The following is a 27,362-nucleotide window of genomic DNA, read 5'->3' on the forward strand; positions in this document are numbered from 1 at the left end:
AGAGGCACGGCCTGTCTGCCTTCCGAGAGCAAAGAGGCAGGGAGACATCATGGTCGCTCCCGACAACCGGGCCGGGTGCTAACCGTAGGAATGTGGTCCGTCTTCGGTGGCGTGGCAGTGATGTGTGTCCCCCTCGGGCACGGGTAGTTGAGCTGCTGCTGAAGATGGACTTCAAGGCGGCTGACATCTTTGCCTTGATCCATCCCTATGGTACATCTGAGTTTGATGTCAGCTTTGTTCGGCCGGAGGGGCTTGAGCTCTTCTGGTCCAACTATGAGCTGAGATACAACGAGCCCGAGTGGCGGGACTTTGCTGTGCAAGCAGTGTCCCGCCAGAGCGAACTCAAGAAAGTGACCGTTCTTACCCGTAACGAATCACTATCTTGCTTTGACATCATGACCTGGATGAATCGTTATGGAGAGGTACTGGAAGTACCCGAGAAAAATCGTGATGAGTATGGTATCTGGTCAGGGGCCTGGACCTTCATGGTGAAGTTGAGGCGTTCAGGTAACTCAGTCGCCCACATCCCTTCATCAGCCTTCCTGGGGAGGGATCGGATCCTGATCTTCTACCGGGGGCAGCCTAAGCTGTGTCACAGGTGCGGTGACCCCACACATTTCAGCGCAAACTGCACCGTGCAGAAGTGTGCGTTGTGTGGGGGTGTCGGCCATCTCGCTGCATCCTGTACAGGGCAGATTAGGTGTAACCTGTGTGGTGATCTCGGTCACCCGTACAGTCGTTGTCCTCTTTCCTTCGCTAATGCGGGCTCAGCCTCAGCGGATGAAAGCCATGAGGCTGAATCTGCTGGGGAGGGGACTAGCAGAGGTGGAGGAATGGAGGGGCCAGGGAAGAAAGACAGGAAAAAGACGCCTGCCCAGCTAAGGCGTCTAGAGAAGCGTCAACAGGAGAGAGAGCGGGGGGAGTCTCGGGCTACTCGGACAACCTCTGGCGCTCTCCTGGAGACCACACCTGTCGCTGAGGCCCCAGGGGATGATGTACTGGATGAGGAGGTCAGGAGGATCGAGAGAGAGGAAGGTGCCACGTCCTCAGACTCCTCCCATTATGAGAGTATGGATGAGGATAATAGGGCGTGGCTAGAGGAAAAGCGTAAGCGTGGCGCCAAAAAGAAGAAAAAGGGTAAAAAGAAGGGAGGTGTAAGATCTTCTCCCTCCCTGACTAAGGTACCCAAGGAAGGTGCAACCAACCCCCCGCTGGTCGAACTTTCAAATCGATTCCTGGCCCTGGATGGAGCCTCTCCTGCCGATGGAGGGGCTGAGGGTGAAGGGCCAGAGGTGGCGGAGCCTGCAGGGGGTGCCGAGTCTCCCCCTGGGGAGTCAGGGTCCTCAGGAGGGGAGACTGGCCCAGAGTCTGGAGACGAGGATGAGGGGGCAGGTCCTGAATCTGCCCCTGAAGCATCAGAGGTGCGGGAGATGGATACCACAATATGTCTAAAAAGGGGGTGTTCATTTCCCGAGGGTGGTGGTAAGATGGGTAAAAAGAAAGCCGTCTAACTCAATCACTCATGATGGCGGCACCCACTCCGTTGACGCTGGCGTCCATTAATGTCGCCAGCATTAAGTCTGATGCGGCTAGATTTGCGGCCTTTGATTTTCTCGGCCGTGTTGAAGCCGACATTTTATTTTTGCAGGAGACCAGGCTGCCAGATTTGGCGGCCGTGTTTAAAGCTAAGAGGGAATGGAGACACGGGCCTTCCTATTGGTCTCTTGCGGCCGAGCCGTATAGCGGAGTGGCGGTCCTTTTTACCGCACCGGTAGAATGCCGACGAGTTATTGAGTTAGAAATGGGGAGGTGCCTGATCCTGGATGTCCTCATGAAGGGACAAGAACTTCGTCTTATTAACATCTATGGTCCCCAGTCCAAGTGGGACAGGAAGTGTCTCTTTATGAGGATCAAGCCCTACCTTTTTACAAGTCGGCAGGTGGTCTTTGGAGGGGACTTCAATGCTGTCACGAGGTCCCAGGATAGGGGAGGTTCCAGAGACAAGCTGACTTATGATAGCGTCGCTCTTAATAGCATAGCTAGTGAGGCTCGCCTGGTGGATGTCCACATCCGGCACACCCCAGGCCACGCGGGGTTCACCTATTATAGGGGTATCTGCAGGTCTAGAATAGACAGGTTTTATTTAAAGGAGGAAGCCATCTCTTCAGCAGTGTCCGTTGTTGAGGTGGAGTTCTCCGACCACTGTTTAATTTTGTTTTCTCTGAATGTTACAGAGACCCCCCGGATAGGAAGAGGCTACTGGAAGCTCAATTCGTCTCTCCTGGAAGAAGCAGAGATAAGACAATCCTTTGAGGACTTTCTTCAGAGCCAGGTACCATTGCTGGGCCTTTGTAGCAGTAAGTCAGAGTGGTGGGAGATGCTCAAGAAAAGGGTGGCGAGATTCTTCCGCCAGCTCTCGAGCCTCAGGAGCCTGGACAGGTACCGCCTGTATCAGGGCCTGAGGAGGAAACTCGAGCATCTCGTCTCGACTGGAGTGAAATCCTTGCTGAAGAGGTGTCAGTACGATAGACACGCATCTTTGGTTTTTGAGAGGGATTACGGGAAATACCGCTCGCCCGACCCTTACAGAAACTGCAAGATGTCAGTGAATGGTAAAGTTGTCACGGGACTGGTTGACAGTACGGGATCCCTGAAAAGGTCCAGATCAGGGATTCTGGAGGTCGTCAGATCCTTCTACTCGCACCTCTTGGGCAGGAAGGATCTAGATCGGGATGTGATGTCGGCTTTCCTGGCTGACACTGTCCCTGAGCCAGGAGTAGACCCCTCTCTTGATGTTTTGACAGAGATGATCAGGGAAGAGGAAGTCAGCCGGGCGATTGAAGGGCTCGCCCTCAAGAAATCGCCGGGTCCGGATGGCTTAACATCTGAGTTCTATAAGACCTTTAAGGACGCCTTGGTTCCCCTCTTGACTGAGGTATTCAATGAGTGTCTTTCCTCGGGCGCTCTGCCGAAGTCAATGAGGAGGTCAGCCCTGATCATCCTGTCAAAGGGTAAGGACCGATCTCGTATTGAGAACTGGCGTCCCATAGCGCTTCTCAATACGGACAGAAAGGTTTTGGCAAAGGTGCTGTTTAATCGGCTGGTGCAGTTTGCGCCCCGGCTCCTTTCGGGGACCCAGCACTGCTCTGTTCCAGGCCGCAGTACATTTAGTGCTGTGCTGTGTGTCCGGGAGGCAGTGGAGCAGGGCAGGGCTGGTAACTGGAAGGGGTACTTGCTGTCCTTGGATCAGGCAAAAGCGTTTGATCGGGTTAACCACGAGTACCTCTGGTCTGTCCTTCTGAGGTATGGCCTGCCGGGGGAGTTTGTCAATTGGCTGAAAGTTTTGTACGCAGGGGCAGAGAGTTTCCCGCTTGTGAACGGTTGGATTGGCCGCTCTTTTGAGGTCGGGTCTGGTGTTCGCCAGGGTTGTCCTCTGAGCCCACTTTTATACGTGTTCGCGATTGACCCATTCCTTAGGAGGGTTGATCGTGGGCCGTTGGTGGGAGTCGGGATGGATCGGGCAGCACCGGAAGCCACTCTGAGGGTGGTAGCGTATGCCGATGATGTCACCGTTTTCGTGTCCTCGGGAGGGGAGGCGCAATGGGTGATGTCAGAGGTTGACCGCTACTCAGATGCTTCTGGGTCCAAGATCAACCGGGATAAGTGTGAGAGTCTCTGGCTGGGAGAGGGGGATCCAGGCTTTGATCTCCCGGACACTCTTCCAGGGCCCCAGGACTCCGCCAAAGTTCTCGGCATCGAATTTGGCCAGGGGGATTACCCCATGCAAAACTGGGACGGCAGGCTTAAGATCGCTGCTCAGAGGGTGGACCAGTGGAAGGGTTGGTCTTTGACCCTCAGAGAAAGGGTTAACCTGATTAAAACTTACCTGCTCCCGTTGCTGATATATCTGGGCAGTGTGTGCATGTTGCCGGAACCCCTCTGGACTCGGGTGTACAGTCTGTTCTTCCAGCTGTTATGGGGGAATAGGCTGAACCTAATCAAGAGGGAGGTTACTTACCGCACGAGGAGACAAGGAGGGTTGTGTATGGTCAACCCTGTGGTGTTCCTAGTGAATACCTTTCTTAAGATCAATATCGCCAACCTCTGGAAAGAGAGGGCTCCTCCGTGGGTATACTCCTGCAGGGGATGGTTTCGGCCTTTCTTCCAGGAATGGGAGACAGGAGGGCGAGTGAAGGATCTCCGTACACCGCATGGGCATCTTCCGGCTTACGCTACCCCGGTTCTGAAGGTGATTCGCCGGTGGGGTCTGGGAATGTGGGAGATCAGGACCATGTCGAGGAAAGTCCTTGACAAAAGGGTTCTGTTGACCCATTTCCAGAAGCCTCTGGCCCTCAGGGATTGCCCAAGTCGGGATCTTGGGGTGGGTTTGAGTTTATTGAATTCCATCAGGATCCCCTTGAAGTTTTGTGACGTGACTTGGCGCTGCTTCCATGGAAAGCTGTGTGTGAGGGACAATCTGAAGTGTAGGAGCTCTGAGGAAAGGGGTTGTCCCCGGGAGGAGTGCGGTGGTCTGCTGGAGAGCATGGACCACTTCCTGCTTCAGTGCCCCTTTAACACAGAGGTGTACAACCGGGTGGGCGCTTCCATCCATTGGCCCGGGTTGGCCGGTTTCTCCTATGCGGAGTGGGCCTATGGAGCATTCAGAGGCCTGGGTGGCCGGGACCGCTGCACGTTATTCTTAGTCAGTCTAGTGGTCAGGTACCACACGTGGAACGCACGGTGTTTAGTATCGACGCAGCGTAAAATCCTCCCGGTGGATGAGGTGGTTAGGAACATTCTGGGTGACCTGGTGAAGGTGCGCTCTCTGGAGTATGAGAGGCTGGGCACGGGGAGGGCCTCTCTCCTTTGGAGGGGGTTCTCCTTTAGTGTCCCTTAGTCTGTCGTCTCCTCTCCTGGTGTTGGGCTGATGCTGCACTGTAGATTTTTGTTTTGTGTTCTGAGGTTATAGTGATGTTGGGCTTGCAGGCACCGAACTTGGGCTTTATGTGGTTTTGATTGATGTTGTTGAGATTTTGAGATTTTATTTGTATTCTGTTTTCTTTATGTTGTGTTGTAAATACTGTATATATTGTATATATTGTATATAGTGGGGTTTGGGACATAGTGTTAGGTTGGGAGGGGGGTGATGGTGGTGGGATTTACGTTGACCTTGGACTCTATGACCCTGGGCACTGGTCTGGACTACTTAACGCAAACTTTGGACGTTAGACCAGTGTCTGGGGGGAAGGGGAGGGTGCGGGCGAGGGATTTAGTTTAGTGTAGTGTTGTGTGTATTTGTTATTATATATTTTAAAAAAAAATAAAATAAAAAAAAAATGGGTGTGGGATGTGATCTGTGTGGGGTGGTTTGTTATTAGAGGGTGTGGGTGGGTTTATGTATATTTATATTCATTTATGTTTTATTTGTGGTGTGGCTTGTTTTTGTTTATTGGTTTGGTTTAGGTTGTGATAATCGGTTGGGTGGGGGTTGTGGTATTTGGTGTTCATTCATTTCGGTGTATTTTAAGTTATTGTTTTTACTAGGTGTGAATGGGGCTGGACCAGCAAGTAAGATATTGTATGTTATGTTTTGTTTGTATTGTTATGTTTTTTACTTTTATATAAAATAAAAGATCTACAGGATGTAACTCAGGATCAGTACAGGATAAGTAATGTCATGTATGTACACAGTGACTGCACCAGCAGCAGAATAGTGAGTGCAGCTCTGGGGTATAATACAGGATGTAACTCAGGATCAGTACAGGATAAGTAATGTCATGTATGTACACAGTGACTGCACCAGCAGCAGAATAGTGAGTGCAGCTCTGGAGTATAATACAGGATGTAACTCAGGATCAGTACAGGATAAGTAATGTCATGTATGTACACAGTGACTGCACCAGCAGCAGAATAGTGAGTGCGGCTCTGGGGTATAATACAGGATGTATCTCAGGATCAGTACAGGATAAATAATGTCATGTATGTACAGTGGCTGCACCAGCAGCAGAATAGTGAGTGCAGCTCTGGGGTATAATACAGGATGTATCTCAGGATCAGTACAGGATAAATAATGTCATGTATGTACACAGTGACTGCACCAGCAGCAGCAGAATAGTGAGTGCAGCTCTGGGGTATAATACAGGATGTAACTCAGGATCAGTACAGGATAAGTAATGTCATGTATGTACACAGTGACTGCACCAGCAGCAGAATAGTGAGTGCAGCTCTGGGGTATAATACAGGATGTAACTCAGGATCAGTACAGGATAAGTAATGTCATGTATGTACACAGTGACTACACCAGCAGCAGAATAGTGAGTGCAGCTCTGGAGTATAATACAGGATGTAACTCAGGATCAGTACAGGATAAGTAATGTCATGTATGTACACAGTAACTGTACCAGCAGCAGAATAGTGAGTGCAGCTCTGGAGGTGGTTACCTCGTTAGAGGAGGGTGTGACTGTGTGTGGAGCTGCTCTGTGCTTGTGCTTCTGAGCTCCTGGAGGATCCATCTATCCACCCAGGGCCTGCTCTCTCCTCTCCCAGGGAGGGAGTTAGGTTGGGGATGAGCGAGGGAGCCGACTCCCAGGCTCCTGCTTCCCGGGCCAGGCCAGCGGGGGGCAGGAGAGGACAGCAACTGGCCAGCGCTATGGAGGACTCAGGGGTGAGACGTTCCACTAGGAGTCGCAGCAATGCGGCTCCTACTCCCCCTGGGTCTAATGTGAAGCAACACCATAAGAAGCTGGATGTCGGTGCGGATGAGAGCGGTCCTTCCGGGGCTGGAGATATGAAGCGGAGTGCTCACAGAGGTAAGGCTCACCATGCAGGGGGGGGGGGGTAGGCTGGGCGGTGCAGGGGCCCCGGGAGTCTCTGTCCACCTATGCCTCCCAGGTCCAGAGCCACCTCTGTGAGTATGAAGAGGCGACTAAGCCCATCAGGAGGCTCCGGGAGGAGCTGCGTTTTGCCCGCGCCAGGGCGAACACAGCGCAAAAGAAGCGCAAGACAGAAATTTATAAAAAGTTACTGCTGAGATTGCTAAGCTGATTGAAAGAAAAAGCTTTATTTGTGAGAACAGCGCTCCATTTAAAGAAAAACTTTTGAATGACGACAGATTTTCAGAAATGGCTGATAACAGAGAGCAAAGGCTGATGGGGTTGCAGCCTGCGAGCCAGGTGGAGGAGGAGGAGGATGATGAGGAGGATGATGATGATGACGAGCAGCAGGACACACCTGGCGGCCTGCAGGAAGATCAGCAGGCCTCGTGCAGTGGGCCCCCTGCAGGACAGCCAGCAGTAACACCTCGCTCGGGGGAGGACAGTGACACCGGCAGCCAGGGAGGGGCGCTCATGTACAGCCCGCAGGCTGTTTAAGCCGGGGGGCTGCAGGACTGGCTGTGCTCCTTACATCAGGAGTACAGCCCCTCCTGCTGCCCTTTAACCCGGGCCACTGATTGGTCGCCTAATTTGGCCACTGGGTGGCAGTGGCCTGGTGATATTAAAGCTTGAGCGCGGAGCTAGCCCTTCCTCTTTGGACTGCTCCGCGCTCAAGAGACACCCGCCCACCCTCCCTAGTTTTTGTATTTTGTATTACAAGTTATGTTTTATTTGGTTATTGTTATTAATTGGTGTTGGGATTTGTTGGTAGTCACAGCTTGGCCTGTGGTGGAATTTTGACCCTCTCGGTTTTAGCCCAAATCACCTGACAGATCAACTAGGACATGCCCCCGCGGAGGCGGGGCCCGGCATGCAAGGTGAAAAATTTGGGTAAAGGGTCCGAGTTCCCCCCACAGGTCGGTGATTTTATTTCTGTTAAGCAATAAAGCTGTGGCCGACCCCCACCTTTTTTCCTTCCAAAACGGTGTCTTGTGTCCTCTTTTTGGGTTGTGGGACGGGTGGTATTTTAAGTCGGGGGCTTAGGCATTAGTACAGTCAGTCTGGCAGAGATCCGGCTGCTCGAGTCCCCAGTGCGCATGGAGAACTTTTCTTTTGGTGACGAACTCCCAGAGGAAGCCACTGGGGGGAGCAGCCGGAGGAAGAGTAAGAAGACCAGGCCAAAGCAGCAAGAAGAGGTACGTTTCATCTTTACCCCCTCCCTGTACACCCCCCCGGGCAAAGCGCAGGGTCAGCTCACTGTGCAAGCCCTGCTACCCAAACCCCCCCGAGTTCTGCTGTGGACCCGGTGCAAAGGAGCAGGGAGATTACAGGTGTGACATCTGATGTGGCGATGGGCTCCGTCTCTGTTTGTGGTAACAGTCGGGGAGCAGGGGAGGCATCGGCCGCAAGGCCGGACAGTCAGGGCGGCTCGGATGTGGCGATACCATCAAAATCCAGTGCTGTGGTGCGTCCCCCGGTGGGAGGGGGGGATAGCCCCGCACTGGTGGCAGCTTCCGGTGCCTCGGCGCCTCTTCGTGCTGTCGCCGCTGATCACTTAGGTGGGGGGCGGCGGCAGTGTGGAGGGGTCGGTGAGGCTGAGGGCTCCGGACCTCCCAGACAGAAAGTATTGTTCTGTGTCGTGTTGGGGATAATGCACATTCTGTGGAGACTGGAGATCAGCGGCGCCTCACACCGGCTAAAGAGCAGCGGCGAATGTTACCAAGCCCCAGAAAAAGTGAAATAACATCTGCTACCGATGATGTGGAGGGCACAAGTGCGACAAGAGTTGGGGTCCCCTTTGGGTGATGCTCTGCGAGGGGACCCCCGTCCCTTGTGTCTGAAGATGCGGAGGTGGTCATGTCCCCTGATGTTGTTGCTGGTCCAGCCATTGCGAATGGTGTCAGTAATGTTGTGGTGGCTGGTGTGAGTGGCGTGAGTGGTGCAGAACCATTACCAGTTATGGGAGTCAGTGATGGAGTGACTGGTGGTGTGGGTGGCGCGGCTGAGTGTAGCATGCAGGTGGGTAGTGTTAATGTGGTGGGTGCAGGGGTATGGTCCGGTTGCTCCCCCAGTGGCGGCCCCTGTTAAGAGCTATGCCAGTGTCGCTGCTGGGGGAAGTAGGGTTCCATCATCCTCGTCTCTGTGCTCTGGGGACGGCTTTTTGCAACGGCGCCTCCTGTAGGCCTTACAGAAGGGAGAAAGGACGATCAATGTAGCGGGGCAGGAGGTTGATTTGTCAATTTGGATAGAGAGGCACGGCCTGTCTGCCTTCCGAGAGCAAAGAGGCAGGGAGACACCATGGTCGCTCCCGACAACCGGGCCGGGTGCTAACCGTAGGAATGTGGTCCGTCTTCGGTGGCGTGGCAGTAATGTGTGTCCCCCTCGGGCACGGGTAGTTGAGCTGCTGCTGAAGATGGACTTCAGGGCGGCTGACATCTTTGCCTTGATCCATCCCTATGGTACATCTGAGTTTGATGTCAGCTTTGTTCGGCTGGAGGGGCTTGAGCTCTTCTGGTCCAACTATGAGCTGAGATACAACGAGCCCGAGTGGTGGGACTTTGCTGTGCAAGCAGTGTCCCGCCAGAGCGAACTCAAGAAAGCCCTACCTTTTTACAAGTCGGCAGGTGGTCTTTGGAGGAGACTTCAATGCTGTCACGAGGTCCCAAGATAGGGGAGGTTCCAGAGACAAGCTGACTTATGATAGCGTCGCTCTTAATAGCATAGCTAGTGAGGCTCGCCTGGTGGATGTCCACATCCGGCACACCCCAGGCCACGCGGGGTTCACCTATTATAGGGGTAGCTGCAGGTCTAGAATAGACAGGTTTTATTTAAAGGAGGAAGCCATCTCTTCAGCAGTGTCCGTTGTTGAGGTGGAATTCTCCGACCACTGTCTAATTTTGTTTTCTCTGAATGTTACAGATACCCCCCGGATGGGAAGAGGCTACTGGAAGCTCAATTCGTCTCTCCTGGAAGAAGCGGAGATCAGACAATCCTTTGAGGACTTTCTTCAGAGCCAGGTACCATTGCTGGGCCTTTGTAGCAGTAAGTCAGAGTGGTGGGAGATGCTCAAGAAAAGGGTGGCGAGATTCTTCCGCCAGCTCTCGAGCCTCAGGAGCCTGGACAGGTACCGCCTGTATCAGGGCCTGAGGAGGAAACTCGAGCATCTCGTCTTGACTGGAGGTAGTCGTGAGGACATCTCCAGAGTGAAATCCTTGCTGAAGAGGTGTCAGTACGATAGACACGCATCTTTGGTTTTTGAGAGGGATTATGGGAAATACCGCTCGCCTGACCCTTACAGAAACTGCAAGATGTCAGTGAATGGTAAAGTTGTCACAGGACTGGTTGACAGTACGGGATCCCTGAAAAGGTCCAGATCAGGGATTCTGGAGGTCGTCAGATCCTTCTACTCGCACCTCTTGGGCAGGAAGGATCTAGATCGGGATGTGATGTCGGCTTTCCTGGCTGAAACTGTCCCTGAGCCAGGAGTAGACCCCTCTCTTGATGTTTTGACAGAGATGAACAGGGAAGAGGAAGTCAGCCTGGGGATTGAAGGGCTCGCCCTCAAGAAATCGCCAGGTCCGGATGGCTTAACATCTGAGTTTTAAAAGACCTTTAAGGACGCCTTGGTTCCCCTCTTGACTGAGGTATTCAATGAGTGTCTTTCCTCGGGCGCTCTGCCGAAGTCAATGAGGAGGTCTGCCCTGATCATTCTGTCAAAGGGTAAGGACCGATCTCGTATTGAGAACTGGCGTCCCATAGCGCTTCTCAATATGGACAGAAAGGTTTTGGCAAAGGTGCTGTTTAATCGTCTGGTGCAGTTTGCACCCCGGCTCCTTTCGGGGACCCAGCACTACTCTGTTCCAGGCCGCAGTACATTTAGTGCTGTGCTTTATGTCCGGGAGGCAGTGGAGCAGGGCAGGGCTGGTAACTGGAAGGGGTACTTGCTGTCCTTGGATCAGGCAAAAGCATTTGATCGGGTTAACCACGAGTACTTCTGGTCTGTCCTTCTGAGGTATGGCCTGCCGGGGGAGTTTGTCAATTGGCTAAAGGTTTTGTACGCAGGGGCAGAGAGTTTCCCGCTTGTGAACGGTTGGATTGGCCACTCTTCGAGGTTGGGTCTGGTGTTCGCCAGGGTTTTCCTCTGAGCCCACTACTGTACGTGTTCGCGAATGACCCATTCCTTAGGAGGGTTGATCGTGGGCCAGGCGACACCGGAAGCCACTCTTAGAGTGGTAGCGTATGCCGATGATGTCACTGTTTTTGTGTCCTCGCGAGAGGAGGCGCAATGGGTGATGTCAGAGCTTGACCGCTACTCAGAGGCTTCTGGGTCCAAGATCAACCGGGATAAGTGTGAGAGTCTCCTGGGCTGGGAGAGGGGGATCCAGGCTTTGATCTCCCGGACACTCTTCCAGGGCCCCTGGACTCTGCCAAAGTTCTCCACATTGAATTTGGCCAGGGGGATTACCCCATGCAAAACAGGGATGGCAGGCTTAAGATCGCCGCTCAGAGGGTGGACCAGTGGAAGGGTTGGTCTTTGACCCTCAGAGAAAGGGTAAATCTGATCAAAACCTTTCTGCTCCCGCTGCTGATTTATCTGGGCAGTGTGTGCATGTTGCCAGAACCCCTCTGGACTCGGGTGTACAGTCTGTTCTTCCAGCTGTTATGGGGGAATAGGCTGAACTTAATCAAGAGGGAGGTTACTTACTGCACGAGGAGACAAGGGGGGTTGTGTATGGTCAACCCTGTGGTGTTCCTAGTGAATACCTTTCTTAAAATCAATGTAGCAAACCTCTGGAAAGAGAGGGCTCCTCCGTGGGTATACTCCTGCAGGGGATAGTTTCAGCCTTTCTTCCAGGAATGGGAGACAGGAGGGCAAGTGAAGGATCTCCGTACACCGCATGGGCATCTTCCGGCTTACGCTACCCCGGTTCTGAAGGTGATTCGCCGGTGGGGTCTGGGAATGTGGGAGATCAGGACCATGTCGAGGAAACTCCTTGACAGGAGGGTTCTGTTGGCCCGTTTCCAGAAGCCTCTGGCCCTCAGGGATTGCCCAAGTCAGGATCTGAGGGTGGGTTTGAGTTTGTTTAATTCCATCAGGATCCCCTTGAAGTTTTGGGACGTGACTTGGCGCTGCTTCCATGGAAAGCTGTGTGTGAGGGACAATCTGAAGTGTAGGAGCTCTGAGGAAAGGGGTTGTCCCCGGGAGGAGTGCGGTGGCCTGCTGGAGTGCATGGACCACTTCCTGCTTCGGTGCCCCTTTAACACAGAGGTGTACAACCGGGTGGGCGCTTCCATCCATTGGCCCGGGTTGGCCGGTCTCTCCTATGCGGAGTGGGCCTATGGAGCATTCAGAGGCCTGGGTGGCCGGGACCGCTGCACGTTATTCCTAGTTAGTCTAGTGGTCAGGTACCACATGTGGAACGCACGGTGTTTAGTATCGACGCAGCGTAAAATCCTCCCGGTGGATGAGGTGGTTAGGAACATTCTGGGTGACCTGGTGAAGGTGCGCTCTCTGGAGTATGAGAGGCTGGGCACGGGGAGGACCTCTCTCCTTAGTGTCCCTTAGTCTGTCCTCTCCCTCCTGGTGAAGGTGCGCTCTCTGGAGTATGAGAGGCTGGGCACGGGGAGGACCTCTCTCCTTAGTGTCCCTTAGTCTGTCCTCTCCCCTCCTGGTGAAGGTGCGCTCTCTGGAGTATGAGAGGCTGGGCAGGGGGAGGACCTCTCTCCTTAGTGTCCCTTAGTCTGTCCTCTCCCTCCTGGTGAAGGTGCGCTCTCTGGAGTATGAGAGGCTGGGCACGGGGAGGGCCTCTCTCCTTAGTGTCCCTTAGTCTGTCCTCTCCCCTCCTGGTGAAGGTGCGCTCTCTGGAGTATGAGAGGCTGGGCACGGGGAGGGCCTCTCTCCTTAGTGTCCCTTAGTCTATCCTCTCCCCTCCTGGTGAAGGTGCGCTCTCTGGAGTATGAGAGGCTGGGCACGGGGAGGGCCTCTCTCCTTAGTGTCCCTTAGTCTGTCATCTCCTCTCCTGGTGAAGGTGCGCTCTCTGGAGTATGAGAGGCTGGGCACGGGGAGGACCTCTCTCCTTAGTGTCCCTTAGTCTGTCCTCTCCCTCCTGGTGAAGGTGCACTCTCTGGAGTATGAGAGGCTGGGCACGGGAGGGCCTCTCTCCTTAGTGTCCCTTAGTCTGTCCTCTCCCTCCTGGTGAAGGTGCGCTCTCTGGAGTATGAGAGGCTGGGCACGGGAAGGGCCTCTCTCCTTAGTGTCCCTTAGTCTGTCCTCTCCCTCCTGGTGACGGTGCGCTCTCTGGAGTATGAGAGGCTGGGCACGGGGAGGGCCTCTCTCCTTAGTGTCCCTTAGTCTATCCTCTCCCTCCTGGTGAAGGTGCGCTCTCTGGATTATGAGAGGCTGGGCACGGGAAGGGCCTCTCTCCTTAGTGTCCCTTAGTCTGTCCTCTCCCTCCTGGGGAAGGTGCGCTCTCTGGAGTATGAGAGGCTGGGCACGGGGAGGACCTCTCTCCTTAGTGTCCCTTAGTCTGTCATCTCCCTCCTGGTGAAGGTGCGCTCTCTGGAGTATGAGAGGCTGGGCACGGGGAGGGCCTCTCTCCTTAGTGTCCCTTAGTCTGTCCTCTCCCCTCCTAGTGAAGGTGCGCTCTCTGGAGTATGAGAGGCTGGGCACGGGGACGGCCTCTCTCCTTAGTGTCCCTTAGTCTGTCCTCTCCCCCCTGGTGAAGGTGCGCTCTCTGGAGTATGAGAGGCTGGGCACGGGGAGGACCTCTCACCTTAGTGTCCCTTAGTCTGTCCTCTCCCTCCTGGTGAAGGTGCGCTCTCTGGAGTATGAGAGGCTGGGCACGGGGAGGGCCGCTCTCCTTAGTGTCCCTTAGTCTATCCTCTCCCTCCTGGTGAAGGTGCGCTCTCTGGAGTATGAGAGGCTGGGCACGGGGAGGGCCTCTCTCCTTAGTGTCCCTTAGTCTGTCCTCTCCCTCCTGGGGAAGGTGCGCTCTCTGGAGTATGAGAGGCTGGGCACGGGGAGGGCCTCTCTCCTTAGTGTCCCTTAGTCTATCCTCTCCCTCCTGGTGAAGGTGCGCTCTCTGGAGTATGAGAGGCTGGGCACGGGGAGGACCTCTCTCCTTAGTGTCCCTTAGTCTGTCATCTCCTCTCCTGGTGAAGGTGCGCTCTCTGGAGTATGAGAGGCTGGGCACGGGGAGGACCTCTCTCCTTAGTGTCCCTTAGTCTGTCCTCTCCCTCCTGGTGAAGGTGCGCTCTCTGGAGTATGAGAGGCTGGGCACGGGGAGGACCTCTCTCCTTAGTGTCCCTTAGTCTGTCCTGTCCCTCCTGGTGAAGGTGCGCTCTCTGGAGTATGAGAGGCTGGGCACGGGGAGGGCCTCTCTCCTTAGTGTCCCTTAGTCTGTCCTCTCCCTCCTGGTGAAGGTGCGCTCTCTGGAGTATGAGAGGCCGGGCACGGGGAGGGCCTCTCTCCTTAGTGTCACTTAGTCTGTCCTCCCCCCCCCCCCTGGTGAAGGTGCGCTCTCTGGAGTATGAGAGGCTGGGCACGGGGAGGGCCTCTCTCCTTAGTGTCCCTTAGTCTGTCATCTCCTCTCCTGGTGAAGGTGCGCTCTCTGGAGTATGAGAGGCTGGGCACGGGGAGGACCTCTCTCCTTAGTGTCCCTTAGTCTGTCCTCTCCCTCCTGGTGAAGGTGCACTCTCTGGAGTATGAGAGGCTGGGCACGGGAGGGCCTCTCTCCTTAGTGTCCCTTAGTCTGTCCTCTCCTTCCTGGTGAAGGTGCGCTCTCTGGAGTATGAGAGGCTGGGCACGGGAAGGGCCTCTCTCCTTAGTGTCCCTTAGTCTGTCCTCTCCCTCCTGGTGAAGGTGCGCTCTCTGGAGTATGAGAGGCTGGGCACGGGGAGGGCCTCTCTCCTTAGTGTCCCTTAGTCTATCCTCTCCCTCCTGGTGAAGGTGCGCTCTCTGGAGTATGAGAGGCTGGGCACGGGAAGGGCCTCTCTCCTTAGTGTCCCTTAGTCTGTCCTCTCCCTCCTGGTGAAGGTGCGCTCTCTGGAGTATGAGAGGCTGGGCACGGGGACGGCCTCTCTCCTTAGTGTCCCTTAGTCTGTCCTCTCCCCCCTGGTGAAGGTGCGCTCTCTGGAGTATGAGAGGCTGGGCACGGGGAGGACCTCTCTCCTTAGTGTCCCTTAGTCTGTCCTCTCCCTCCTGGTGAAGGTGCGCTCTCTGGAGTATGAGAGGCTGGGCACGGGGAGGGCCTCTCTCCTTAGTGTCCCTTAGTCTATCCTCTCCCTCCTGGTGAAGGTGCGCTCTCTGGAGTATGAGAGGCTGGGCACGGGGAGGGCCTCTCTCCTTAGTGTCCCTTAGTCTGTCCTCTCCCTCCTGGGGAAGGTGCGCTCTCTGGAGTATAAGAGGCTGGGCGCGGGGAGGGCCTCTCTCCTTAGTGTCCCTTAGTCTATCCTCTCCCTCCTGGTGAAGGTGCGCTCTCTGGAGTATGAGAGGCTGGGCACGGGGAGGGCCTCTCTCCTTAGTGTCCCTTAGTCTGTCCTCTCCCTCCTGGGGAAGGTGCGCTCTCTGGAGTATGAGAGGCTGGGCACGCGGAGGACCTCTCTCCTTAGTGTCCCTTAGTCTGTCATCTCCTCTCCTGGTGAAGGTGCGCTCTCTGGAGTATGAGAGGCTGGGCACGGGGAGGACCTCTCTCCTTAGTGTCCCTTAGTCTGTCCTCTCCCTCCTGGTGAAGGTGCGCTCTCTGGAGTATGAGAGGCTGGGCACGGGGAGGACCTCTCTCCTTAGTGTCCCTTAGTCTGTCCTCTCCCTCCTGGTGAAGGTGCGCTCTCTGGAGTATGAGAGGCTGGGCACGGGGAGGGCCTCTCTCCTTAGTGTCCCTTAGTCTGTCCTCTCCCTCCTGGTGAAGGTGCGCTCTCTGGAGTATGAGAGGCTGGGCACGGGGAGGGCCTCTCTCCTTAGTGTCCCTTAGTCTGTCCTCCCCCCCCCCCCCTGGTAAAGGTGCGCTCTCTGGAGTATGAGGGGCTGGGCACGGGGAGGACCTCTCTCCTTAGTGTCCCTTAGTCTGTCCTCTCCCCCCTGGTGAAGGCGCCCTCTCTGGAGTATGAGAGGCTGGGCACGGGGAGGACCTCTCTCCTTAGTGTCCCTTAGTCTGTCCTCTCCCCCCCTGGTGAAGGTGCGCTCTCTGGAGTATGAGAGGCTGGGCACGGGGAGGGCCTCTCTCCTTAGTGTCCCTTAGTCTGTCCTCTCCCCTCCTGGTGAAGGTGCGCTCTCTGGAGTATGAGGGGCTGGGCACGGGGAGGACCTCTCTCCTTAGTGTCCCTTAGTCTGTCCTCTCCCTCCTGGTGAAGGTGCGCTCTCTGGAGTATGAGAGGCTGGGCACGGGGAGGGCCTCTCTCCTTAGTGTCCCTTAGTCTGTCCTCTCCCCTCCTGGTGAAGGTGCGCTCTCTGGAGTATGAGAGGCTGGGCACGGGGAGGGCCTCTCTCCTTAGTGTCCCTTAGTCTGTCCTCTCCCCATCCTGGTGAAGGTGCGCTCTCTGGAGTATGAGAGGCTGGGCACGGGGAGGGCCTCTCTCCTTTGGAGGGGCTTCTCCTTTAGTGTCCCTTAGTCTGTCCTCTCCCCTCCTGGTGTTGGGCTGATGCTGCACAGTAGATTTTAGTTTTGTGTTCTGGGCATGTAGTGATGTAGGGCTTGCAGGCGCCGAACCTGAGCTTTATGTGGTTGGTTTATATGATTGTATTCATCATGTTGTAAATAGTGTTTATATTGTATGTATATATTGTATATATTGTATATAGTGTATATAGTGTGGTCTGGGATATAGTGTTAGGTTGGGAGGGGGATGATGGTGGTGGGATTTTGGAACTGATATTGGGCACTGGTCTGGACTTCTTAATGCAAACTTTGGACATTAGACCAGTGCCTGGGGGGAGGGTGATGGGCGTGGGATTAAGTTTAGTGTAGGACGTATTTTGTGATTGTTTAAAAAAAAAATGTTTTTGGCTGGGGGATGTGTTATATGTGTGGGGTGTTCTGTTATTAGAGGGTGGAGGGTGTGTTCATGTTCATTTATGTTAATTTTCTGGGTGTGATTTGTTTTCAAGTGTTGGTTTATGATGTGGTTGGGGCTGGAGGATGTTGTGTTATTTAATTTAGATGTATATGTTCTGTTTTTGTTATGTTTTACGTTATACATTGTAATATAAGATCTACAGGATGTAACTGTAAAATTCTGCCTCTTACCTGGCTCATAAAAATCGTACAGGATGGCAGACGCCGGCTGCAGGGGCGAGATCCTCACTGTCTGGGCGGCTTCAAATGTCACACATTCTTTGATGTTGGAGACCTTTAATAAAGAGACATTAAAGGGGTCGTCCGCTTTTAGCAAATAATTGATGTGGTTTGGGGAAGGAAAAGTTATACAATTTTCCAATATACTTTCTGAATGACTTCCTCATGGTTTTCTAGATCTCTGCTTACTGTCAGTCCATAGAAAGCTGGTGTGTTTACATCCAGGGGATAGAAATCTGACCATGGTCACACAGGTGCACGGCTCGTTATATCACACAGGTGCACGGCTCGTTATATCACACAGGTGCACGGCTCGTTATATCACACAGGTGCGCGGCTCGTTATATCACACAGGTGCACGGCTCGTTATATATCACACAGGTGCATGGCCCGTTATATCACACAGGTGCACGGCTCGTTATATATCACACAGGTGCACAGCTCGTTATATATCACACAGGTGCACGGCTCGTTATATATCACACAGGTGCACGGCCCGTTATATATCACACAGGTGCGCGGCTCGTTATATATCACACAGGTGCACGGCTCGATATATCACACAGGTGCACGGCTCGTTATATCACACAGGGGCGCGGCTCGTTATATATCACACAGGTGCACAGCTCGTTATATATCACACAGGTGCACGGCTCGTTATATATCACACAGGTGCACGGCCCGTTATATATCACACAGGTGCGCGGCTCGTTATATATCACACAGGTGCGCGGCTCGTTATATATCACACAGGTGCACGGCTCGTTATATCACATAGGTGCACGGCCCGTTATATATCACACAGGGGCGCGGCTCGTTATATATCACACAGGTATTATACACATCATCACCACTAAGAACCAGATCCGATATGTCTGATCTTATGAGACTCGTGAGGATGATTGGATTGTTACTGATTGTGTCTATGGAGACGTCTTGTCTGTTCTTCTGACCTTATCGAAGTACAGGATGAGTCTTCCGCCCTGGATCTCATAGTGACTGATGTAATTCTCGGATGGATCCTTAAGCTGGAAGGAAGAAAAAAATGGTGAAAATCCTCGTACATGATGTAGTCCTAGAGATGTGGTGTAGCCGGGATGATCCCACCACCAACAATCCCACAATCCTACATTCTGTCATCCCATATCCCAGAAATACATAATCCAGAGCTTCCAATACTCCAAGACACGGATAATAATGTCGGATAATTCTCCCGGACCAGGACTATGATGGCCTCTCCTTGGGTTGGAGGGTTGTGCTGCTACCTCTGAGATCTCTTCTCTTGTACTAGTGAGGGGCTTATTGTTGCCCCCCCCCACTTATCACACATTGATGACCCCATATCTGCGTAGGAGAAGCCGTCCCTGGTGAGACTGGACATCCTGGGCCTGGTAAGTCATTGGTCGGGCCCAGAGAGAGGACACAAAAGGAGCCTTGAGATAGGAGATTGTGAGAAGAGGCCTCCTAGGGTTGGGTAGGTGACCCCCGTGGAGAGTAGTTGCACTCTATCGGCTGATAGTATAAGGCGGCAGAGATTGGGAGGGTAACGATCCCTTCTACAATCCATCATCACTCACCTTGTTCAGATCCTGAGTGCTGGGCTCAAATCCGCTCAGCATGGTGACGTCTACGATGGCCATGCCGGAGGCCGCGCCCTGGGACTTCCTCCTGGAAACATAAAGATTTATTAGAAATGTTTAAAGCTCTTCCCCTAAAGATCACAATGAGAAAGGGGAAATGTCTTGTAGGTAAAGTAGAGCTCCGAGCTCCGTGCAGGAAAGGTCTCTAAATCCTGGATTATCGGGGGGAGAGAAGTAGAGTAGGGTTACAGTATGGACCCACAGACCACCATGGATGACCACTACATGAATACTATATGACGGTCTTACCAGAGACACACTTCATACAGGACCTTCACCTCCTTCTCTTTGGGTTGGGAGACCTCTCTCCGCGCTCTGCTCCTCAGGTCATGCCAGTCAATATTGGACCTGGTTCCTACACTTTCGATCTCTTCTTCATAGTCATCTTCATCCTCATAATCCTCATCTTCCTTTTCTGCTGAAAGTAAAGAATAGTCACCAAGAAGATCCGAGGGTCAAAATTTCGGAGGTCAGTCTTGCCTGTGGCCCTCCAGTATGTGGTAAGTCAGGAGACCTCTGTATAGTGTAAAAGTATTGCCCCCCCCCCCCCCTATGCAACCAGGACAAAGCCATTGATCCAGAGTCTCCGGGGAACTCACCGTCTCTTATATCACCGTGCACCTTGACGGAGAGCTCCAGCTGTGAGCAGGTCGTATTCTCCACCCTTATGATGTTGTACATCTTCAGAACCTAAGGGCACATGGACGTGAAGCAGCAGAAGTCTTGGTCCACCCACATTTGACCATATTATTATTTTTACCTTTAAGACTCCGGTTCCTTTCCCAGAAACTTTCACTCTAAATTTGGTTCCCATTGATCTCTAGAAAACAGAATAAACCGTTGTCTTTTATTTTACTTCTTAATGTCAAAGATTAGATCAGCAATGACCAGCGGCTACGGATTGGGATTGAGCTGCAATACCAGACAAAGCCGGTAGTGAGGAGTGGCGCTGTTTCCTGATCTATAAGAGCAGAAAATGCTCCCTTTACCCATCACAGAACAGAGCGGTGATCCCTATAGTCATATAACAGAGAATAGAAAGAACAGGAAAAAAACTGACATGATGTAGACATAGACAACCTACCATAGTCCACCAATGTTCTAGTCCAACCATAGAACCTACAAAGGCCATAATAAATTTACTTGTCTGGGAACTATCACTCTGGAGCAGCCTCGGTCACTCTCTTGGCTGAGCTCTAATAGACTTTTGATGTATCTAACACTGTCTGGACTTACCAGTCTCCAAAGAAGATGCTATCACTCTACTGGGAATCATCTGTCTCCTGTCCGATGCCTGCAGTCTCTTGTGGGGGATCTACACTCACGGCCACTTTATTAGGTACACCTGTCCAACTGCTCGTTAACACTTAATTTCTAATCAGCCAATCACATGGCGGCAGTGCATTTAGGCATGTAGACATGGTCAAGACAATCTCCTGCAGTTCTCTCGAGCATCAGTATGGGGGAGAAAGGTGATTTGTGGCCTTTGAACGTGGCATGGTTGTTGGTGCCAGAAGGGCTGGTCTGAGTATTTCAGAAACTGCTGATCTACTGGGATTTTCACGCACAACCATCTCTAGGGTTTACAGAGAATGGTCCGAAAAAGAAAAAACATCCAGTGAGCTACAGTTCTGTGGGCGGAAATGCCTTGTTGATGCCAGAGGTCAGAGGAGAATGGGCAAACTGGTTCGAGCTGATAGAAAGGCAACAGTGACTCAAATCGCCACCCGTTACAACCAAGGTAGGCAGAAGAGCATCTCTGAACGCACAGTACGTCCAACTTTGAGGCAGATGGGCTACAGCAGCAGAAGACCACACCAGGTGCCACTCCTTTCAGCTAAGAACAGGAAACTGAGGCTACAATTTGCACAAGCTCATCGAAATTGGACAGTAGAAGATTGGAAAAACGTTGCCTGGTCTGATGAGTCGATTTCTGCTGCGACATTCGGATGGTAGGGTCAGAATTTGGTACAACAACATGAAAGCGCGGATCCATCCTGCCTTGTATCAGCGGGTCAGGCTGGTGGTGGTGGTGCCATGGATCCATCCTGCCTTGTATCAGCGGCTCAGGCTGGTGGTGGTGGTGTCATGGATCCATCCTGCCTTGTATCAGCGGCTCAGGCTGGTGGTGGTGGTGTCATGGATCCATCCTGCCTTGTATCAGCGGCTCAGGCTGGTGGTGGTGGTGTCATGGATCCATCCTGCCTTGTATCAGCGGCTCAGGCTGGTGGTGCTGGTGTCATAGATCCATCCTGCCTTGTATCAGCGGGTCAGGCTGGTGGTGGTGGTGTCATGGATCCATCCTGCCTTGTATCAGCGGGTCAGGCTGGTGGTGGTGGTGTCATGGATCCATCCTGCCTTGTATCAGCGGCTCAGGCTGGTGGTGGTGGTGTCATGGATCCATCCTGCCTTGTATCAGCGGGTCAGGCTGGTGGTGGTGGTGTCATGGATCCATCCTGCCTTGTATCAGCGGGTCAGGCTGGTGCTGGTGTCATGGATCCATCCTGCCTTGTATCAGCGGCTCAGGCTGGTGGTGATGGTGTCATGGATCCATCCTGCCTTGTATCAGCGGCTCAGGCTGGTGGTGGTGGTGTCATGGATCCATCCTGCCTTGTATCAGCGGGTCAGGCTGGTGGTGGTGGTGTCATGGATCCATCCTGCCTTGTATCAGCGGGTCAGGCTGGTGGTGGTGGTGTCATGGATCCATCCTGCCTTGTATCAGCGGGTCAGGCTGGTGGTGGTGGTGTCATGGATCCATCCTGCCTTGTATCAGCGGCTCAGGCTGGTGGTGGTGTCATGGATCCATCCTGCCTTGTATCAGCGGGTCAGGCTGGTGCTGGTGGTGTCATGGATCCATCCTGCCTTGTATCAGCGGGTCAGGCTGGTGGTGGTGGTGTCATGGATCCATCCTGCCTTGTATCAGCGGGTCAGGCTGGTGGTGGTGGTGTCATGGATCCATCCTGCCTTGTATCAGCGGGTCAGGCTGGTGGTGGTGGTGTCATGGATCCATCCTGCCTTGTATCAGCGGGTCAGGCTGGTGGTGGTGGTGTCATGGATCCATCCTGCCTTGTATCAGCGGGTCAGGCTGGTGGTGGTGGTGTCATGGATCCATCCTGCCTTGTATCAGCGGGTCAGGCTGGTGCTGGTGGTGTCATGGATCCATCCTGCCTTGTATCAGTGGGTCAGGCTGGTGGTGGTGGTGCCATGGATCCATCCTGCCTTGTATCAGCGGGTCAGGCTGGTGGTGGTGGGGTCATGGATCCATCCTGCCTTGTATCAGCGGGTCAGGCTGGTGCTGGTGGTGTCATGGATCCATCCTGCCTTGTATCAGTGGGTCAGGCTGGTGGTGGTGGTGTCATGGATCCATCCTGCCTTGTATCAGCGGGTCAGGCTGGTGGTGGTGGTGTCATGGATCCATCCTGCCTTGTATCAGTGGGTCAGGCTGGTGGTGGTGGTGTCATGGATCCATCCTGCCTTGTATCAGTGGGTCAGGCTGGTGGTGCTGGTGTCATGGATCCATCCTGCCTTGTATCAGCGGGTCAGGCTGGTGGTGGTGGTGTCATGGATCCATCCTGCCTTGTATCAGCGGCTCAGGCTGGTGGTGGTGGTGTCATGGTATTGTTGCTGACCATGTCCATCCCTTTATGAGCACAATGTACCCTGTAACATCTGATGGCTACTTTCAGCAGGATAATGCGCCATGTCATAAAGCTGGAATCATCTCAGACTGGTTTCTTGAACATGACAATGAGGTCACTGGACACAAATGGCTCCACAGTCACCAGATCTCAGTCCAATAGAGCATCTTTGGGATGTGGTGGAACGGGAGATTCGCATCATGGATGTGCAGCCGACAAATCTGCGGCAACTGTGTGATGCCATCATGTCAATATGGACCAAAATCTCTGAGGAGCTTCCAGCACCTTGTTGTATCTATGCCACGAAGAATTGAGGCAGTTCTGAAGGCAAAAGGGGGTCCAACCCGTTACTAGCATGGTGGACCTAATAAAGTGGCCGCTGAGTGTATGACTATGTGGGATCTATAACTATGTAGGATCTATGACTATGTGGGGCTTATGACTATGTGGGGCCTATGACTATGTGGGATCTATGACTATGTAGGACCTATGACTATGTAGGATCTATGACTATGTGGGACCTATGACTACGTAAGATCCATGACTATGTGGACCTACGACTATGTGGGACCTATGACTATGTGGGACTTATGAATGGAAACTAAGTGGCTTGACCAGGACCCATGAATCTCTTAAGGAGAATCTATCGCTTGTCAAGACTCGTCATCAACGCTGTAGGTTTATAGGTTGGACTTGAAGGACCTGCATTTACATTCAAGCTTCTCTACTTTGATACAACCCAATACTCTAACGATGGGAGACTGTCACTCTATGACCGGACTATAACACTGTGGACCTCACATTCTCTAGAGTATCGATCTGTTGGGTGAGACCAATGTCTTCTTTGTGGCCTACAATCTCTTGATTAGATCTATCACTCTCTCTTCGCATGGACCTAGCACTCTGTAGAGAAGTACAGATCAATCACGTGAGTTGGACTTGTAAATCTGGTTTGCTGTCTACAATCTATTGACTGGGACAATCATTCTCTTCATCAGGACCTATCAGTTTCTTCACTTGGAGCTACCACTCGCCTTGTGGTGGATCTGAAGATGTGTCAAGACGTGAATTGTGCAAGAAGAGCAACTTAGAAAGAGAAGATTTGTTGTGTTGAGGTTTGTCTTTGCTGTATCTAACCATCACATCCTCTACATACGAGGTCTCTCACCAGTTCCTCCTGGACACTCTCATCACTCCGGAGCCTAAACTTCTGCTGCAGAGACCTCTCCAGGGAGTTCACCTCCACCTGTAATTCCATCTTTTCATTTGTGTAAGTCTTAATCCAATATTCAGAGAGAGCTTCCAGTGCCATCACCGTGTCCTGAAGACGAAGCAAAACGGGAGGAGATCTATATATTGCAAATTATACATATATGCAAATTACCTTCTCGGTCCACCAGGGGCGGGGCCATGACTATTGTTCTCCATTCTGCAAAGGATTGGTAGTCATTGTGCTAAGTTTTGGTGGGTTTGAAATTATGACTGTAATATTGTAATAGGGATGATGGAGCGCCTGTGGTTTCACAGTATGGACTGATGGGGGCGCTGTGCACCGCCAGATAGGTTCCCATTAAGAATTGACAAGGCCGTGATCTACCGTGACCCTAGAAAGTTCACATCTCCACAGGACCAAATCTTCACAGGCCAAATATCTGGTTGTCCACACGCACACACATATATATATATACTTCATCAGACTGACCTGGGTAGACTTAAATCCACCGCCGTAATTCTCCTGCTCCGACAGCCAAACGTACATGTTCTTGGCGCTGCGTAAATCCCCCTGGAGCAGGGCAGCGAGTAACGCATACGACGTTGCCTCAACCGCAAGCGCTGTCCCCTTAGGACCGAAGTGTATACTGTCCTTGTCTCGAGAGGAAAAAATGCAGAAAATTCAGCATTTTAATAATTTTCATAGAAAAGTTCCCCTAAAATTTCAGAAAAACACTAAAACTTTACAATCCTATATACACACACATATATATATATAATGACCCTGTACTTTACAGGCCCTTGCACTGGTAACCCCAAGAATTATACTATTTATCAACCACAGGAATTTTCAAAAAAGGGCAAAAAAGCTCTTAAAAAAATAAAAGTAATAATGATAGGTGTCATATAGATTATATAAGAGGCTTGTGAAGAAAACTGCTGTATCTTCCTCTAGCACAGCAGAAAATCCCAGCACACTGACATTATTATGATGTCTCATTCTGCTACTTACTGGGATCATGAATCATGTAACACTGGGAGAACAGCCGCCACGTGGTCATAGAAAACGTGGAATGTTCTTTATTTCTTACCAACCCTAATTAGGGCTGGTAAATCAGAGACCCCTCTGTGTGCACATTATATATATAGAAACATTCTGATACATTTCTATAGTGTAACACCTTTAGGTCTGTATTGTGCACCCCATAAAGTCCTGTTCACATTCTATACATGTAACACAGGAGACTACATTGTATGGACTGCAACTTATAAAGTCTGTAATGTTGTGTATAGTCTCATCAATGTTACTGCCAACATTTACATATATTTGCTCCGCATATAAAAAGACTTGGACAAGTGTCAGTGTTATCAGGTCCGCCAATTATACTGGGAGATATAAGGTGACCCAAAGCCGGCGCCTTCTAGTGGAAACATTATTAAGATTCTTCATCCTGGAATAATACAGGTTTATTTTTAATGATATTTTGTATTATTTTAATTTCTTTACTGTAGGTTGTAATGAATGTTAAGAGAAAAATATATGTCTGGTTCGCTCACCCAATCACCTAGATTCTCCTCCGAACAGTAAGTCCATGCGGTGGTGCACGCCTTCAAGTCCTCGACTCCATGGCCAAGAGTGCAAAAATGAAGAGAAAAGCGGCACTCCACATACCCACCCCGGTACTGTCCAATGAAAGGCTTGTCTTTACTAAGAAAAAGTGGGGAACATCATGTGCGAGACAACGAATACGGATTGACGCGTTTCGACACTTATAGCGTCTCAATCATAATCCCCATTTGATGTCCCCCACTTTTTGTTAGTAAAGACAAGCCTTTTATTGGACAGTACCAGGTGGGTATTTGGAGTGCCACTTTTTTTTCTTCATTTTTGTAACGAATGTTGGTTTATTCGGATACTTCTCTCTACATTTCCGTTAATTTTGTGGGGGGAGAAGTTCTGAACGGGTTTTGTTGGTGCAAATGGTTTTGGCTCTGGTGATATTATAAATAGCATTTCCATGGCTCTTCTGTCATCCCACAGACACACGGAAGGGGATTCCAGTAGGAGAATTGCTCAGAGCTAAACGTAATTGTTCTACTAATTCATTATATGAAAAAGGAAGAGATTTGATAGAAACTAAAAGCTCAAGGTCATAGCAACTGGAATCTCACCAGAACCAAACAAAACCCGTTCAGAATTTCTCTCCCCACAAAATAAACGGAAATGTAGAGAGAAGTATCTGAATAAACCAACATTCGTTACAACCTACAGCAAAGAAATTAAAATAATACAAAATATCCTAAAATAAACTACACAAAGTCTTAGTAATGTTCCCACTAGAAGGCGCCGGCTTTGGGTCACCTTATATCTGCCAGTATAATTGGCGGACCTGATAACACTGACACTTGGCCAAGTCTTTTTATATGCGGAGCAAATCTATGTAAATGTTGGCAGTAACATTGATGAGACTATACACAACATTACAGACTTTATAAGTTGCAGTCCATACAATGTAGTCTCCTGCGTTACATGTATAGAATGTGAACTGGACTTTATGGGGTGCACAATACAGAACATATTAGTGTTTCTCCTAAAGGTCTGTAAGAAATGATCTGGTGTTACACTATAGAAATGTATCAGAATGTTTCTATATATATAATGTGCACACGGAGGGGTCTCTGATTTACCAGCCCTGATTTTCGGCTGGGATCGCTCGCTGTGCTTCCGGGGTGCTGGTATCAGACAACACTAGTCCATATCAAGTATCTATGACTAGGGACCACAACTGGTCTGAAACGCGTAGATAATTTTGCTGTATTCTTGTAGTGTTATATCCTGAAGAAATAAAGAACATTCCACGTTTTATATGACCACGTGGCGGCCGATCTCTCATGTTTACAAGAAGTGGGAAGGGCGTCCCTTATGATCAAGCACCCGAGGTAGAGCGGATTTCTCTCGGTTACCTTGGCGGATTACTTACTGGGATCCTTCTCAGCAGTAAACATGAGTTTTTTATATGCTTTGCCCTTCAACATGGAGTCACTAGAAGCGAGACTGAGGGCGTAGGCAGTGACGGCCAATGAGTACGGCTGTTGGACTTTCTCCAGGTTCAGACGTAGGTAGTCTATGGCTTTACTAATGCTTCGTGCCTACAATAGATGAAAGGAATGATGTCCTATGATGCGGTCGTAATATGTTTACAACGAGGGACATTGAAGATTACGCACCACTATGGTATCATCTTCCGGCATGGAACCCTTGGCATGATGGAGGGCCACCAAAACATAGGCAGTAAGAGACACATCTGCAGTCATCCCGGCAACACCACCCTATGTAGACAGAGATTATAGCACTAAATAATGAAACACAGTCCTCGGGTTCTCAGACTACGTTACTCTATGTCACAGATCATTGAAAACCAACGGATATATAGCAAATATGGAAGAAGCCCGGATATCCAGGTCCATGTTACCATCATATCTTGGTGGACTACTGGTGTGGTCTCCTTGAACGCTCCGTCGTCAGACTGTTTCGTGGTTAGGTATGTGGCAGATTGTCGTATTTCTTCTACCACCATTTCTTCAAGATATTTACGGGAGAAGGACATGACTTTAACCACAAAAGCTGTCAGCCTAAAATACAACAAAGGGTTTTCTTGTAGACCACCGGACAACCATAGACCATCTTCTGTATACAGTGCAGCATGGAGA

General features: G+C 51.6%; 1 protein-coding gene across 1 annotated transcript in view; it reads right to left on the bottom strand.

The window, feature by feature from the left end:
• The window catches only part of LOC140077579 (complement C4-B-like), a 53,575-nt gene that overhangs the window by 4,854 nt on the left and 21,359 nt on the right, over positions 1–27,362 (bottom strand). Inside the window, exons 26-36 of the mRNA XM_072124851.1 lie at positions 27,125–27,284; positions 26,880–26,981; positions 26,633–26,801; positions 24,142–24,308; positions 23,608–23,760; positions 19,562–19,621; positions 19,401–19,491; positions 19,051–19,216; positions 18,739–18,829; positions 18,115–18,189; positions 17,114–17,216 (exon numbers count right to left, since the gene is read on the bottom strand). Of these exons, the coding sequence (XP_071980952.1) occupies positions 17,114–17,216; positions 18,115–18,189; positions 18,739–18,829; positions 19,051–19,216; positions 19,401–19,491; positions 19,562–19,621; positions 23,608–23,760; positions 24,142–24,308; positions 26,633–26,801; positions 26,880–26,981; positions 27,125–27,284 (1,337 nt within the window). The remainder of the gene's footprint in view (positions 1–17,113; positions 17,217–18,114; positions 18,190–18,738; positions 18,830–19,050; positions 19,217–19,400; positions 19,492–19,561; positions 19,622–23,607; positions 23,761–24,141; positions 24,309–26,632; positions 26,802–26,879; positions 26,982–27,124; positions 27,285–27,362) is intronic.

This window comes from Engystomops pustulosus, chromosome 9 (genome assembly GCF_040894005.1).
Source record: "Engystomops pustulosus chromosome 9, aEngPut4.maternal, whole genome shotgun sequence".
NCBI lineage: Eukaryota > Metazoa > Chordata > Amphibia > Anura > Leptodactylidae > Engystomops > Engystomops pustulosus.